The sequence below is a fragment of the Akebia trifoliata genome, chromosome 10, assembly GCF_017979445.1.
Source record: "Akebia trifoliata isolate Shusen 1 chromosome 10, ASM1797944v1, whole genome shotgun sequence".
NCBI classification, from domain to species: domain Eukaryota; kingdom Viridiplantae; phylum Streptophyta; class Magnoliopsida; order Ranunculales; family Lardizabalaceae; genus Akebia; species Akebia trifoliata.
Window position 1 is genome coordinate 3,402,218 of NC_141384.1, and position 18,782 is coordinate 3,420,999.

General features: G+C 32.6%; 1 protein-coding gene across 1 annotated transcript; it reads right to left on the reverse strand.

Annotated features, from left to right (window-relative positions):
* Window positions 1-4,254: 4,254 nt before the first annotated feature.
* LOC147392796 (gamma-glutamyl peptidase 3-like) lies at window positions 4,255-8,631 on the reverse strand. Its single transcript, XM_086456169.1, has 4 exons — window positions 8,036-8,631; window positions 5,471-5,635; window positions 4,934-5,101; window positions 4,255-4,584 (listed from the first exon to the last, which is right to left on the reverse strand). The coding sequence occupies exons 1-4, from the start codon at window positions 8,351-8,353 to the stop codon at window positions 4,486-4,488; spliced, it is 750 nt and encodes a 249-aa protein (XP_086312295.1). The 5' UTR covers window positions 8,354-8,631; the 3' UTR covers window positions 4,255-4,485.
* Window positions 8,632-18,782: the final 10,151 nt, after the last annotated feature.

Below are 18,782 nucleotides of genomic sequence, written 5' to 3' on the forward strand. Positions count from 1 at the left end.
CGGATTGGGTCCAGATCGGATTGGGGTTGATTTGGTACAGATCCAATGAGGATCGGATTGAATCCGAGACTGATCCGATTAGTATCGGTTCAAACCCGTATCAGATCAGATTTTTTTTTATCAGAACTCAATATTAAGATCCAGATCTAAATAAACTTCATGCATCTCAACAAAATATAATACAATTTATATATTTTCTAACATATAATCGGATCGCATCCTTATCGAATTGAGACATGGTTGATCCGAATCCGATCGAATAAGATATCGGATCGAAACCCAAACCATCGATCTAGACTTGAAACTATTGGATTGGAACAGATTGGATTTTGGGTCTGATCCGATCCATTGACAGCTCTAGGGATGGGATGGTTGAATGTATTAATAATGAGGCTATCTAGACTTAAAGTAAGATTTCAAATCTTACCAAAGATAGTTGGGCCCACATGGATTACCATATTGGCAATCCAACACCACAACCTTCTAGATTTTATGTAGAAAATCACATTCACAAATATTTAAAAAAAAAACTTTGAACTTATCCAAGGTCCTGAAAATGGATGACTACCAATCTTTCAAATTTAAAATTAAAATTCAATGATGAAAATTAACCTTTCTTTTTTTCAAAGTTCTTATAAGTTTGTTCCTTATACCCTTTGTTATCGAAAATTCTGCATCAAACACAACCAAACAACCCAATAGCAAAACAGCGTAAAACTCAGTAATTGTAAAACTCCAATATTAGGAGTTAGTACAATAATGTAAAATCATCATACTGGGTAATACTAGGCAAACCACATACGAATCATTTGATTTCACTAAATCCGAATCTGACCCAACCAAATTGCTTGATTCGGAGCGGAGAATTTTGGATGGTTCAACATTTTTCCTTCCATGCTTGGTTGTTAATTGTTATACTATTTTATTTTATGAGAATTTATGTTGCATTAAAGTAATAGAGAAAGATATTTTGAAAAACCTTAAACTATAATTTTCAAAGCAATATATAATTCGGATCAAGGTGGATATTTGAATGGATCCGTATCCTATTGGGATAATGGGACATCAACCCATATCTTACCCCTTTTTTTTATTTGGATCTACTCCAACGATCCAAACCCACTAAAATGAGATTTTGGATAAAATTCGACCCATTTTATACCTTAACTTCACGTTTTGTAAATATTTGAGATGTACCTGTTCTTGCAGTAGTCTTTTATGTAAAACTAATAAATCATCAATAGTTTGAACATTTGTTTTGTTTCAAAGTATAGCTTTAAACAAGTTTAATCAAAGAATATTGCAACCCAATTTCTAATCTATAAAGAGTTAATATTTTAAATATGTTTATGATTTTCTCGTACATAAGTTGTTTTGGTCGAGACCATCTTGATTTTTGTTATGATACATTGTATTGCCTCGAGATGAGATTTTATATCTTGTATGTTTCATATTAATTATTTTTGTCACTATTATTATGATATTTTAATGTTAACATGTACATATTATGCCTTCGACCATGGAGACGATAAACTTTATTTCTTTACTCCAAGATTTAAGAAGAACAATAATGGTTGTAGACCTGATAGGTCTACCAAACATGGCTACTGGAAGGTGACAGAAAAGGCCATGAATATCGATGATTTGAATGGAAGAGAAATAGGGAAGAAGATGGAGCTCGTATACTATAAAGGAAAGTTGTCTGATAAAGATCATTCTAAAAAGAAAACAACTTGGCTCAAGAACGAGTTCAAACTCTCTTCGATAAAGCCTTTTATAAATAATTGCAAAGACCAAAAGGTGATTTATATGCCTAATTTTGCTTGTTTTCTAGAAATTTATACAATTGTAGTTATTATAGATAAGAGGCATTATTTAGATTTTCTTATAATTACTTTAAATATTCTAAACATTTTAAATCATATTTTAGCATTTAATATTTATATGGGTCTTTTTATAATTTAAAATATTAACTAAGGTGATTTTGTAGATAAGATAATAAAAAGGTTATTTGTAATTTTATAGAGTTAAATATTAACTAACGTCTTGTGGGATTGTAATTTTATTCGTTTTGATAAAAATGACCTTGATAATTAATAGGTTAAATGTTAAAAAGGGGCTCTTCCAAATTTTGGCGTTAGCAAATGAGCACACTCTCATTATAATGGTAAAGAAAAGATGTATTATGATATGAAAAAAGTTAAAGTGATTGCGCAAGACACTATGTTTCACACTGTGTTGATGTGGATTTTTGTAAGAAATCAAATGTGCTTTCCTCGAGATACGAGTAATGGAAAAGCATCCATGGTTGTGTGAACCTCCACATCAATGCAGTGTGAAACACAGTGTTTTATGCAATCACTCCAACAAGACTCTTATAATGTATCAGGTTTTCACGAAGATTAATGCAAGATGCACCATTTTTAGTTTTAAATTTAGGGTTGAGATGGGAGGAAAAACACATATTTCCTATAAATACATATAGATTTTTTATGGTTCATTCATCATAGAAATCTAAGCGGATATAAGGGTGGATTTGTATTTGACTTTGGTCAAGGCATATCAACCCATATTCGACGAATTTTTTATTCGGAAAGACTCCAAGGAACCAAACCCACTAAATTCGAATTCGGAACACTCAGATAAAATCCGACCCATGTTATGGCCTATTATTAGGATATTATAATTAGGATAAATAATTAAAAAAATAATTTTTATTGACAATTAGCAAATGATACTTGTTTTATTTTTCTCTTCTCCATGAAGTTGGATGAATGGGTACTATGCAAGATTTATTTCAACAAAAGCAAGAAAGAAGGAATCCACAAGAGAGTATGAGGACCAAGATGAAGTCCTAGATCCCAACAATAACAAACGAAGGAGGTTTGGTTTGCTTATACTAGTTGCTCCCTCCTGCTAGGTTCATAGCATCAACCTAGAGACTCTCTCATATCGGATTCGGAGCATCCAGTGCAAGATTAAATCTTGTGCGCTTAGGAGTTAGTTACTTTACTTCCATTTCTCTTTGATGAGAGTATTGGTATTGTAATACATTGTGGTAAATAATGGTATTTTTTATTTTATTTTTATATAATGATTAATAGAGTTTTATAAGAATTTTTAAATTAAATTAATAGAAAATATATTATTTTGGCATTTTTCATTGAGTTTGATAGATATGATTGATTACGATCAAGTAGTCTATGATACCAAATTGTAAAGACCCACATTTTACTTTGTTGAATTAAGAATGCTTTCTTATCAGATTAGATAGACTGTAAAGAAAAGGAGTTGATTGATTCTACTTTATGTTTGAACACTTATTTGAATTCTATTCATATTTCTTCATTGACTTTGATAGATATGATTGGTTACAATCAAGTAGTTTATGGCATCATATTGTAAAGACACACATTTTATCTAATTAAAGTAAGAATGCTTTCTTATCAGAATAAATAGACCGTAAAGAAAAGGAGTTGTTTGATTCTACTTTATGTTTGAACACTTATTTGAATTCTATTAATATTTCTTCATTGAGTTTGATAGATATGATTGGTTACAATCAAATAATCTATGATATCAAATTGTAAAGACCTACATTTTACCTAGTTGAAGTAAGAACACTTTCTTATCAAAATAGATAGATCATAAAGAAAAGGAATTGTTTGATTCTACTTTATGTTTGAACATTTGAATTCTATTCCTATTTCTTCAACCCCCCCCCCCCCCCCCCTCCACACACACACACACACACACACACATACACTTTTTTTCTTTTTAGAAGTGTAGCTGTGCTTTATTGTAGAGCTCCCTTCTACCACATCCAAGAGAGATGCTTTTGTTAAATGGTTTCAATTCCCTCAAATCATTTTCGCCTCTAATTACATTCAAGAGCAATGGCTTACGAGATATCTATGTTTTGTCTATTTGAATCTTGCATGTCAAGTATCAACATTTTAGGGATTCATGAAGAGCGCTTGTTGTCTGAGATATTGGTGTCATGATGCTTGACAAAGATCTCACCTGCCATCGATTGGTGCAATTGAGAGAGTCTCCAATTCTCAAGATGATTCTTCAAGAGGAGGGTGTGATTTACTAGTTTGCCTTGTCCATCATACCAAGTTTTTATGTGTTTTCATGCCCATACATCCTTTCCACTCTTGTATTTACCATTTTTTCCTTAAATATGACCTTTTATTTTTCATATAAGATAACCATTAAAATTATATTATTAAGATTTTAATTATTCACGAATTCTCTAAGAACCATAAATTAATTAAAGCATATTTCAAGGACAACAAAGATGGATTTTAAAAGCATCACTTGTTCAAGACACATAAACGTATTCTATTGTAATCAAGAAGCAACCCATGTAGTTAGACTTGTTTATGTTCACTAACCTTTATGGGCTAGTCCAATTAGTCTACAAGAAACAAGATTAAGTAGTAGTAGTAGAAGAAGTTGATGATGATGGTGGGGATGAACCTATCTTCCTTTGAGAAAACTCCTGCAAATCTTCTCCCAAAAGTTCCGATCGGGTTCAGCTAGCTCCAACATCGATTTTGCATCTTCAGCAAAGCCCATCTGATACATTAATATTAAATTACAAATTTCCATATAGCAAATAAAGGGTATAGAATCTTTTTGTTGGATATTTATAAAAGTAAGATTGTGGAGGTCGCTAAGATTCTCATGAAGTCTTAGACGTTAGCATTCTTTACATACTAACACAATTAGTTGTGATAATCTGACGCCCCCCTACTCCCCTATCATAGAACCATAGATCATTTGCCTCGGGATACAATAGAAAAAGATTTATGGTTCTGGGTATCTTGAGGCAAATGATCTACGGTTCTGTGATGGGGGCGTATGTTAGAGGGGGGTGTCACAAAATCATTATTTATACACAATAGGGTTATCTATAGATATTTACATCTATGGAGTTGTTGTTGAGGAGACGATCGATGATATTAAAGAGAATGTCTTTGGTGTATTCTGGATGGCCTTGAATCCCTAAAATATGATCTCCAATGACAAACATCTCCACGCCCGTCTTCTCTGAGAAGGCGATCACTTCAGCACCAATGGGCACCTCCCATACCTGTCCAAATCATTCATTTTTCTTGCTTAGCTTTAGTCGACTAGAAAAATTAATTATTGGATTATAAACTCGGCTGAGTTTTGTTCTATATTTATGTTCATGTTTAGAAGATAAAAAAAATATTTAATAAATTTAACAAGTCATAAATAATTGGATGTGGGATGAGCATCTAATTATCATCTACTCCCCCCATCTAAAGAATAACACAAATAACTCATTCAAGTTTTCAAGTTGACTCGAAAATTTGAACTATTCGAGTTCTATATATACCGAGTCACCTCAAAATTCCTTCCAAGAAGCTGGACCATAAATAGTGGAACCAATCAACATACCTACTGACCAATCAACACATATATCAAAGCTACATACCTCATCTTGGTGACACTCAACAATGGAAAGACAAGGTGGTATTTCCTCCAAATCATCAAGGAAGCTACATTGGGGCATGTTCTCCACCAACATGACTTTCCTCAACCCAAGGTCCCAACCACTGTAGGCCCTCCCAACCCTACCACCCAATGCTCTGCTCAAAACCTAGCAAACAAAGAAATAAAAAATTAATTAATTCATGTTAACAAAAGATAATTTATATTATCCTACTAATTGGTTTATGAGATTTTTAGCATTTTCCACAACTTTAATTTTTTTTTTCTAAGTAAGATTAGCCTGACTGACTTAATAAGATTTCACATGGATTGTCACATAAAAATCTAACATCACAGTCTTCTAGATTTTATGGAATAGATTTTAAAAAAAAAAAGTCTTCTAGGACTTGATCCAAGGTATTGAAAATGGATAGCCACCGAATTCCTAAATTTAAAATTTAAATTTAATTATGAAAAATAACTTTTTAAAAATTCTTTTTATTGAAGTTCTTAAAATTTCTTGATCTACATATATGCGGCATCCGATCATGTTTTGAATGCCAAGTGGTCAGATAAACCGAAAAATTTCATTCTCATGTAAGGAAGTGTTTTTCTTTTCAAAATTACTTTTAGTATTCATTTACTATATTGTCTTATTAGTGTAAAAAAAAGTACTTCACCAATAACATCATGAGAGTTTCCATTGTCACCCCAAATGTGTGCAATTTTTTGATGATTTATATAGGAATTGGTGTGGCATTAGTAAAAGTTGGCATGACAATAGTAGCTCACTAATATCATTGATAAGAGCTTCTATTCCCACATATTAAGTTTTACTAACGACACCCCCAAGATATGTGTAATTCTTTGTGATTTATACCTGGCGTTAGCAAAAGTTGGTATGGCAATACTACCCTCTTGATATATATATATATATATATATATATATATATATGTGGGTCCCGTTCGGCACCCTAAGTTTTACCACACACTTTAACAAACGCGTTTTGTCTTACATGGGTTAGAAGTTTCGGAATGAGCTGATTTTTGGTGAGGATGATCTCTATGGCGAGGAGATCATCCTCACCAAAAATCAGCTCATTCCAAAACTTCTAACCCCATCAAAATTGATTTACAAAAAATGGACGGTCCACGATTTTTCAACGTGTAAACATGGGGCTAAACATTTCGGAATGGGCTGATTTTTGGGGAGGATGATCTTCTAATCATAGAGATCATCCTCACCAAAAATCAGCCCATTCCAAAACTTCTAACCCATGTAGGACAAAAAACGTTTGTTAAAGTGTGTGGTAAAACTTAGGGTGCTGAACATTTCCCATGTAGGACAAAAAACGTTTGTTAAAGTGTGTGGTAAAACTTAGGGTGCTGAACATTTCCCATATATATATATATATATGGGAAATGTTCAGCACCCTAAGTTTTACCACACACTTTAACAAACGTTTTTTGTCCTACATGGGTTAGAAGTTTTGGAATGGGCTGATTTTTGGTGAGGATGATCTCTATGATTAGAAGATCATCCTCCCCAAAAATCAGCCCATTCCGAAATGTTTAGCCCCATGTTTACACGTTGAAAAATCGTGGACCGTCCATTTTTTATAAACCATTTTTAATTGGGTTAGAAGTTTTGGAATGAGCTGATTTTTGGTGAGGATGATCTCCTCACCATAGAGATCATCCTCAGCCAATTCCAAAACTTCTAACCCATGTAGGACAAAACACATTTGTTAAAGTGTGTGGTAAAACTTAGGGTGCTGAACGAGACCCTAGATATGTATATATATATAGGGGGGCGTTCAAGGGCCAACTTTTTAGCAAACTTTTTGGCAAAACATTTTTCAAAACATGGGTTAGAGGTATTGGAATTGGCTGATTTTTGGTGAGGATGATCTCTACGGTGAGGAGATCATCATCACCAAAACTCTGCCCATTCAAAAACTTCTAACCCCATCAAAAACAGTTTATAAAAAATGGACGGTCCACGATTTTTCAACTTGTAAACATGGGTTAGAAATTTTGGAATGGACTGATTTTTGGCGAGGATGATCTCCTCACTGTAGAGATCATCCTCACCAAAAATCAGCCCATTCCAAAACCTCTAACCCATGTTTTGAAAAATGTTTTGCCAAAAAGTTTGCTAAAAAGTTGGCCCTTGAACGCCACCCATATATATATATATATATACATATCTAGCAGAGCATATGTATGTCATAATAATATAGAGTTGCTATTATCACGCCAACTTTTACTAATACCACACCAATTCATTTGTGAGTCACAAAAGAATTGCACTGAATTGGTATGGCGTTAGTAAAAGTAGGTGTGGTAATGGTAGCTCTCTAATAATATCATGGAGATCTAAAGTTGTAAAAGTAAGTATGAGAAAAACAAAAGCATCAAGGAGGACATTTTGACAGCTAACCCTACTAGATCATGATGGTTATCCTCCCAAACACATTTACTTTAATATATTTATTAAATAAAATAAAATAAAATGGTGCTATAATAATATAAATTCTCCTAAAAATAATAAAACACCATATGATACCTGATGTCCAAAGCAAATTCCCAACACTTTCTTCTCCATGGCATCTAAGGTTTGCAACAGAAAACATAGTTTCAAGATCCACAAATCATTCCCAAAAGCATCAAAAGGACTACCACTAACCACAAAACCCTGATACTTGTCAAGTTCCTCCATGTCAGGAAACTCTCCTTCAACAACCGTAAACAAATCCCATATCTCTCCTTCTTCTCCAAATGCCTTAACAAACACATTTAAGTATCCACCATAAACCTTCTTCACATAATCAGAGTCCCTACAAGCCAACAAAAGAGCATATCTCTTCTCTCCTTCAATCTTCATTTTCAAACAAGAAACTTAGAATAATTGAGAGTTTTAAAGAACAATAAACTACTTAGATTTTAGAATTAGAAGAATGGGCTTAGTTGAAATGGATAAACGAATGATGGGTTTTATAATAGAGAGATGGAATGAAATGAAACCACTTGATTTTGGAACCTGAGACAAGAATGGAAAGCTGAGGTTGAGTGGAAGCTCTATTGAGATTAAAGAATCTAAAAAAGTGATTAAAACGTGTGCTTGTGACGTTTATTATTTAGTGTGAGTCTCAAGACACGTTTCGAAATGTTGTTTTCATGCTTTGATTTCTGTTTGTCCTTCCTTAGTTGAGGCTGAAATTGTATTTGATTTGATGCGACACCAAAGCAGTTTTCATCACATGTAGCCACTGTTGTCAATCAATTGGAATAGATCTAAATCCGATCCAATATTATTTTTTAAATATATGTATACGAAGGTTATTTATATTGTGTATATTAAATTGGAGTTGATTTGATCCAGATCCGATCCTTTATCTTCTGGTTGGATTTGGATTCGGATTCTTTATATTGAAATCTAACAAAGGTCCAATTCCATCAGATTAATCACAATTATCCACGATCCAATTTGGACCCTTTTGTAGGAGTAAGCAAATTGAATAATACATATATGAAAAATGTTAACGACTCAATGAAAGAATAAGATGTTAGAAACATTTCAAACTTTAATTTCTTTATTAAATATATAAGTAAAAACTAACAAGTAACATTGTTTTGTCTTGTAATAGATAAAAAGAAAATATTCTAATGCTGTTGTACTATGACATTTATGAAAATATCACAAAATTTATTTGCAAAAATATTATTCCATAATTACAATAAAACCCTTGTTTTACTCAAGGGAATATAGAATCCATTTGTGGGGATACTTTTTGGTGTCAACCTCCAAAACAAATTTCTTTTTCATAAATAAATTTAGGATAATGCTGAAGTAAAATTAAATTGTGCATCGTGGACGACATTTCTGACGTGGATGTGAGTCAGAACCATAAATGCTTTCATCGAGATCTCACTTGTATCTCGATGAAAAGTATCTATGATTCTGACGCACATCCACGTCAAAAATGTCCCTCACAATGTACATTTCAATGTTACTCCAACACGACTCATAAATTTAAAATACAATTCTTCTTTATCTCATAATGATGAGACAAAGGACTTTATTGTTATTATGTGATGAAATTTTTGTAAATATCATGTAACTTTATAAGTTATTTACAAAATCCTATTATCTCAGTTAAGTTATTCATACCCTCGTTCGAAAGTGCCACATTCAATATTTTGGCCCACCAAAATATCAATTTGATTGTCACCTTCTAATTGTTTGACTTCAACTTTCTTAATTCCGAGTCTAATAATGGGCCCACTTCATGATGAAAATGCTCAAAAACTTGATAAAGATTTTTAATTTTAGAAAAATATAGATGGTAGGATTACAATCCATTGGATGAGTACAACTTCTTGATTTTTTGATAATGGAGCATTAACCTAATGGTCGTGATTAGGGGTGCCAACCGGTTTGTTCCAGTTCAATTCCTATAGGTACCAAAACCAGAGCCATTAATTTTTCTTTATTTTGATTATGGTTCTCAAATCCATGTGATCAAAATTGGAATTACGAAAAAATATCTCTTTAATCGATTTTGGTTCTCAATCAATTCAGTACGAAGATATCCTATTCCAATAAAAATAAACCCAAAACTGTCCTATCAATTTCAGTTTCAGTTTTAGTTTGATTCCTATTAAATGTGAGTAGGGTACCCACATTTAACAAGAGAGAGGTTCATCCACATAGGACTTTAGATCTAATTATTCTTCCACATCTTCTTAAGAACTATATTTTATAGTGCAACATATCTCAATTCTCATGAAATTATTCCTTATTTTAGAATTAAGAATCTTTATAGAATTGTGGAAGTTTATAAGTAGAGAATATTTCCATTTTTATAATGGGGAACCAAAATCCCAGTTTTTATAATGGGACCGACTTTCTTTCCTAACAAGAAGTTGGCATGGATCCGTAAGAAAGTTGGAACTCTCGTGACTCGAATTCCTATCCATTCCTCTCCCTTTCTAGTTGCAATTCCCACCATGATTTTTAAATTTGGTATCTCGTCTCGTCTCGTTCAACTCCAATACCAAGTCATCTCGGAGGAGTTTTCTGATACGTTTGAGACGTCTCGTGAGACAAATCAAAAAATTACACGTGAGTCATAAAACTCGGTCGAAAAAATGACTTTGTAAGTTGGTCTCGTTCAGCACTGATATCGAGTTAACTCGGACGATACGTCTCGATTTCGGACAAATTTAAAAATCATGACTCACACGGAACAAAGTACAATTCTGACCCTGAATATCTGACACTGTGTCAGTGAGAGTCGTTTAAACGTGTGTATTGTGAAATGGCAAATTTGTAATATTGAAAGCATTTGTACTGTCATGGAGACAGCACAGCGCAGCACTGTTGGATGTTTGGAAACGATCGATACGGGTAAAAATTCTGGATTATGAATCGAAAATGCCATTAAAAAATTGTTTTTTTACCAAAATACCCTCAGATGCTTATTATTAATTTTTTTTTATGGGCGGTGACCATTAAATCCTTAACGTAATCAATCCAACAACATTGTAGGATCCGTGAATTTTGATTTAACCACAAACACCATTTTTTATTCTTAGGATTAGGATTTTAAAGTGCAATAAATACACTTATTTGGGTTTTTAAAAAAATCTGGGTCATTTTTATTTCGTATAAAATCCATTTCCAAAGTGTATTTATTGCTTTTATTTATTTATTTATTAAAAAGGGGCAAGTATTTAATAAGAGTCGTGCTGGGGTGACACATGACTTATTGTGATTCTCACAATTCTGACGAGGAGATGCATATAACCATAAATGGTTTTTACTCGTATTGCGAGGAAATACATCTATGGTTATGTGCACATCTCACATTAGACTTGTGAGAATCGCAACAAATACCTTGTGTCTTCCAGCATTTTCCATTTTATAAAGGATTTTATAAACATGTTCCTTAAGGGCACACGTTAAAGTGCAATAAACACACTTTAAAAATTAGAATTTGTATCGAAAATACCCTTAAAAAAATTATTTTTTACAAATTAACTTCATATTCCAATTTCCAAAATGTATTTATTGCATTTTAACGTGTACCCTTAACAAGACACTTTTATGAAAATTAGAACAAGCGATTCTTAGAAGTTTTTCAAATGGTTCGATTCCTTTTAACTCAAGAAATAACACATGATGTAAGTGCAAAAACTAACGGTTGAAACTTGTTAAGGGATTTTTAGGCCTTTCACTTCTTAAGATGAAAACTATCTTCTAATTGTAAGTTTGATCTGCAGAGATTTTTTTCTTATTGGTGCTGACCTGCTTGATTTCTTATGACATTAGGGTTGACCTTGATCTTTTGATCTCTTCTTCCTCAAGACGGTAGTCTAACTCTTCCCCACTCCTTTGTGGTTTCTAAGATCGTAGAAGGTGAGAATGATGGGGCCCCGATGTAGTGCTTACCAACGATCCTAGATTTATTAGTACTCAGATAAAAGAAAATGAATGAAGAACAACATGAACAATAGACTTGCAAAGTGATTTATTTTTCTAGTTGAGTTTCAGCTAGCTAACCCTTGTCTCAATTTGGTAGGTTGGTTTCTATAAATGAAATCCAAAGACAGGTGTCACCATAAGACTGATCTAGGTGTTAAACAAATTGTTTAGTTGAGGTGCACTTGAGTGCTGGAAGATGGGTCCATCACTTATCAATAAGATTCGGATTTTATGTGGAAGTGTTGTACGTCATCAATGCGAAGTAAAGAAATGTAGGATTCTGACATGTGGTGTCCCATCAATATGACAAGATTTTGTCTTGTATTTATCCTTGCGAGGGGACGTGTCTGAACTTAGATACTTGCTCGAGATTGTTTACTTGTTATGGGGCAGGTTGGATATGAGTTAGGGATTAGATTATGAACGAACTAAGGTAAATACAATATCGGGAATGAGCTAAGGATCGAATATGAGATCATGCTCATGTTGGATATTTGATATCGCTTAAATGTGAATTATTTTAGCATACGTTTTAAATGAATCCATGAGCTCGAGCTCTACATTTATTGTGAAGTTAGGTTTGCACTTTAGGGGTATACGTGTCAAGGCATGTAATATTCTCTCGTTTCAATAAGTTTTGTATCTTCTGTCATGAATGAGGGGAGTTGGCGTATGGGAGAGCTCTTATCTCCTCGAAATCAGTCTTGATAGGCTATTAACTCTGAGTCTGAGTTGAGGTTTAACCGAATTGATTCGTTTCTTTTAAGGAGGTTGTAACGTGTCGTCCTGCACTCATTAGCCCAGTGTCCCACCATGCTATGTTTTTAAGTGATCTCGATTTGTGCTGAATTTACACTCTACTTACGCGGTTTACGTTTAATTCATTTCTTGTTATTCATTGACCTTGCTAAGATGTTGAATTGTGTGCTCGGTTGAAATCATGCTTTATACTTTTATGGTAGTGATACAAATTACTCCTTTTATTCTTACTGTAATACACTTGGCTTAGGACGTTGAGCTCGGTACCTTCCTATTTACTAACTTGATTTATAATTGACTCAAAAATTCAAGTGGACCCCCTTTCGTTCCTTTGTAGCACTTGTCATTATCGTGTTGCGTGACAAAAATGGCATCAACATGATTTATCATAGAGATAAGTATCATTGGGGTTCGGATATGTATTATTTTGATTTATAAATTTGTTATCGTTCTACTTCTTCATAAATAATGTTTTGTTTTAGGATTTGAAGGTTGTAGGGAAAAAGAGTCTTAACGTAAAAAAAAATAAAGGCTGAAATGACTAATTTTGAAAGAAAAAATGTTAAGCAATTTTTAGGTAAATGTTGATGAGGATATTTAAGTAAGCTATGTTAATCTAAAAGAAAAAGACCTAGGTCAAGAGGGAATCATATTAGCTTATAAACACATAGGATATCTCTAGTATTGATCAAAACATGGAGGGACATATCTAATCACCCCCAAAAAACTAGTAAATGAACATGGGAAACATATCTTTCACTTTAGGAGAGCATTGGTATCAATTTTTTCTCCTTTAGGTGATAAGAAGCCCAGGAACATCGACATTGAAGTTGAATGGGACGATCATTGTGGAACTCGACATCTAGAGTGCAAGATTTTTAGAATACAAAAATCTATTAACAAGATGATGACAACACTTCTAGAGAAATTCCTTTTGTTTATCTTGTTTATTTAGGTCTACAATTCTCTTATCAATAATACCTTTTTTTTTTTATATAACAAAACGTTCTTCATTTTGCTATTCTTATTGAAAAAAGTGCAGTAAAGCAATACCTTGAGAAATTGGCTCAATGGCAATTTCAGACTGATAAGAGGCTAATGCATGTAGGTCTTGAGTCCAATACTCAGTATAAGCGTTAATTCCTCAAGACCACCCGTAAGGATGCACCCTCACTTGCCTGATGCGTGTGATGTGTGGGTGTTGCATGTTCCCCAAGACTAGTCTCGCACAAGACCATTTTGCCCAATCCAAGCCTGATCTGCTATCTTCAAAGACACCCGATCGTCCAAAAAAAAAAAAAAAGTGCAACAAAGCAAATTTTGACATTATTGGTGGACTATAATTTGCCCCTAACAAGAAAATCCTAGCTTGACTCTACTAACCCCATAATAGTATTGAGTTCATTCTCATGCTCTTACATTCAAGAAAAAAAATTATTTTCAAGTAAAATAATTTTACCATTTAATCAAGGGAAAGGTACAAAATATGATATGCAAGAAACCAAAATCACTTTTCATATATGTTTTAAAAATATTTACAAGATAGGGCGAATCTCCTACATGGTAATGAAAATTTCCTACTAAACAATATACTTAATATAGTTTCATTTATTTAAGTTTTACTTTTATATTATTCTTAAACTTCAAATAAATACCTACATTAAGGTCTAAAATTAATTTAAATAAATACAATTATAGCTGTAAAGTAGTATCCTATTTGGTAAAAAAATCGTTACCAAACAGGAAATATCCCTATCTTCTAATCTAAACATTAAAAACGTGTAGTATGGCAATTTTTGCTGCCAAATCCGATTTTTATTTGTTGAAATATTTTAGATATATATATAGTTGATTGGCCGACAAGATCTTTATGTTGTCCAATTTCTAATATTAAAATATAGGAATAAGAGATTGACTTATCCACCAAGAAAGAGAGACACAGAGAGAGAGAGAATTTTCCATGATTTATTTTTTTTCAGGAATATTTTTGGGGACCTTCTCTGTATTTGAAAATCACCTCTTAAATTATTCAAATTCGTGAATATTTCCGTTTAGCCAGAAATTTTTTGATTCATTGCATTTCACATGGTAAAAGTTTGCAAATGGGTACACATACCTCAGTCCCACTTTCCCAAATATTCTAATTCACTGCAAATGTTCTCTTAGATAGAATTTGCAACTAAATTATTTTGATTCGTTGCAAAATTAAAACCAATGGTATATAAAAATTTTAAACATTGAAGGTGGTGCTTACAAATAAACCAAAAAACTAAGGGGGTATTTAAATTCATTTACTATTCTATCCCTAGATCTCGTGGGAAAAAGTGAAGATTATGTTCTTTTCTTGTGTCGGTGACCAAATCTATCCAACACGGTAGGATTCATCATCTTAATTAAGGGTTTTGTTAGGGTATATGTTAAAGTGTAATAAATACACCTTGCGAATGGGCATGGTATTTTGATAGATATGATTATTCTTAAGGGCATTTTTGGTATGAAATAAAAATTTTCAGGTATATTTTTGTTTTAGTAGCTCAGGGAGTATCCCCACCTTTGGTGAGACTAATATACATTGGACTGCACACACTATCCAACACCCAAGTGTATTTATTGCACACGTTAACAAATCCCATTAATTAACTGGTTAAGATCCTTTGACTCCTAAGAATGACTCATGAAAAAAACACATGATCTTAACCCTTTAAACATAAAATCCAATGATTGAGATTTACGAGTATCTTAATAACATAAATCTCAAAGATACTTATCCTGAGGATAAATCACAACCATTGGATTTTGCATTTAAAACACTGGGATCATGTGTTATTTTCATGAGTCATTCTTAAGATTCAAGGGAGCCTGACCCTTGATCAATACTGTCAATTTTGGCTTGAATCACATAACCCCATTTTTATTCTTGTTATTTCAGCAAAAGGGTAAGTATTTTATCAAAATTATCGATTCACGCCAATTTTTTAAAATTTTATCAAAGGGTTGGGTAGCTTTGACTGAAGAAATAACACGGAACATTAACATTGTAAGCAGAAATTTTCAACGATTGAGATTTATCCTCAAGATAAGTATCACTAAGATATGTATTATTATGAGTTCCCCAAAAATCCTATCTTGTACTTAAGGTTTGAAGGTTGAAAATTATATCTTCAAATTGAAAGGAAGGTAAAAAAAAACAAGTCGAAGATAACTAGTTTTTGAGAAAATCAAGTGGTTAACTAGTTTTTGAGAAAATCAAGTGGTTTTCTGTTAGATATTAACTAGGGCATTTAGACCATTTATGTTAGCCTCAAATAAGAATACTTACATCAAGGGTCATGTTGTCAACTTAAACACTTAGGGGGAAATCTCTTATATTGACCAAAACATGAAAGGACATATCTAAGTGAATGGAGGCACTTACTTTAAGAAAGCATTGATCTCATTTTTTATCTCCTTCAGGAGATGAGAAATCGAAGAGCATTGACATCAACGAAGTCAAACAAGATGAACGTCGCCAAAGTTGAACTCTAGCGTGCAAGATTTTTCAAAACATAAAAATCTATTAAGGAGATAAGAACAATGGTAAAGAATTTGTTAGTAGAAATGACTAAGTACTATTTATTTATTTTTCATTTTTAAATTTCATCAATCTTTTGTTAATTGGGATCTTTAATTCCCTTATCATTGGTATCTTATTTATTAGAAGAGAAAAAAAAAACATAGTTTCTATTCTTTTGGTAATTCTTTGAAAAATTATGGTAAAGTAATTACTAACATTATCAGTCGACTTTAGTTTGACTCCCAAGAGAAAATTCTAGCTCTGCCCTTGCATTTATTTAACTTTACTTTTATATCTTTTTCAAGTTCAAATAAATGCTTATATTAAGCAGGGTTTTAAATCTCGTCTAAGACTAAGAGGACTAGCCTGAGCCATCTCAGTTGTGGGGGTTTTTTTAGGCCTTCTACTTCTCGATATGAACATCGTCTTCTAACAGTCTCCTCCTCTTATGACGATAATTTGATTCTCCCCGACTCGTTAGTTAGTGTTGCTTTAGTTAACCTCTTTTGATGGTGGGCTTGGTCTTGATCTTTTGACTTCTTCTTCTTTAAGGCATTGGTCTGACTCTCCTTACTTATCTGTGGCTTCTAAGACGGTAGAAGATGAGAGGTGGGATGGATGAGGTACCGATGGTCTACCAACAATTTTTCGACGATTTAGTTAGTACTCAAACAATAGAAAAAATGAAGAAGAAAATGATGAATAGTAAACTTATAAAATAATATTTCTTTTCATAGGATTTTTAGCCCACCAACCAACTAGCAATCCTTCTCTCAATTAGATATTTTGATTTTTATAGACAAAATCCAAGACAAGTGTTATCACACGGCTGATCAAGTTGTTAGATGGTCTATTCAATCTGAGGTGCATTTGAGTTCTTTGACAGATGGATTTATCACTTGTTAGTGAGATTTAGAACTTGATGTGTAAGTGTTCCAGGTTATTAATGTGAAATAAAAAAGATCTCTTACACATGGTGTCTCATTAGTTTGGTGAGGGATCTTTCTTGTATTTATTCATATGAGAGGGTGTGTTTGAACTTAGATGCTTGCTTGGGGTCATTCTATGTGCTATGGGTTTGGTCAGATATGAATTAAGAGTCCTTATTAACGTACGCTTTACTTACACGATTTTAGTTTTAATGTATTCCTTAATTGAGGGGACTTGGCCCTAGTAAGGTTTGGATTGTGCTCAGTAAAATCCTTGCTTCACACTCTTGATGGTAAGGATACAAATCACAAATTTTCTTTTTATTGTAACGTACTTAGCTCAGGGTGTAGAGCTCGGTAACTTCCTGGTGATTGATTTGATTTAAAACATTGACCCATTATTTCTAGTGGGACCCCCTTTGTGATATCTGTTTGTCACGTTGCATGACAAAAATGGTCTCCACATCGATCTCGTTCAGAACGATACAAATATATGATGTTTTTCAACATTCACATCATCTCATAAGATAAATGAGATGTCTCAAACGATATTTTGAAAATCTTGGTTGAATTAGTTAAAATAATTAATTTTTTAAAATTTAAATATTTATTATATAATTAAAGTATAATATTATGACTAAACATTTATTTATTGAAAAAATAAACATAAAATTTCATTAAATAAATCATTAATCTATCCATAGAAAGTTATCATTTTATCCATAAAATATCATTAATTTATGTCCTAACTCTTAAAATAATTATTATATACATATAATTTATTTATTGTATAAGGGTTTGGTTCGGTTCCATACAAACTTGAACCGAACCACAATGTGTTCCAAACCAAACCAAATCACCCCAAAGTTATCTATTTGGTTTGGTTCTTGATTTGAACTAGACTAAGTTGCACTCCTAATGAATATATGTTGTGTCTCAACATTAATATCACTCCACAAGATAAACGAGATGTTTCAAACGCTATTTTGAAAATCTTGGTGAAGTCAATCAGGATTTTGTAGATTTTGATTAAAATAATAATATTTTTTTAAATTTAAACATTTATCATACAACTAAAACATAATATTATGACTAAGCATTTTTCTAATCCATCTTATTTTATTAAAAACATATATAATTATTTTAATTTAAATATATGTAAATCAATTATCATAAAAAAGTTAAATGGATTGTCTCATCCAGACAACTCAGTCTCATCCAGAGATGAGATGAGACAAGACCTCAAACCAAGTTTTGAAACCTTGATATTAGAGTATAAAGTAAATAAAAATAAAAGCAAGTATAAGTATAACCATAAAGCAGGTGGCCTATTTGGTAAAAAACATTCATGACCAAACAGGAAATATCCAATATCTTCTAAACATTTTATAAACGTGCAGCATGGAAATTTTGGTCGGAAAGATTTTTTTTTTTTTAATAATAAATTCATTGGACTTTACCCCTTATGTTGTTCAAATTATACTATTAAAAAAATAAGAGTAAGAGAGTGGCGTAGGTTTTGGATTTCATCCCAACTTTTCCCAGAGAGAGAGAGAGAGAGAGAGAGAAACTCAATTTCTTGCCA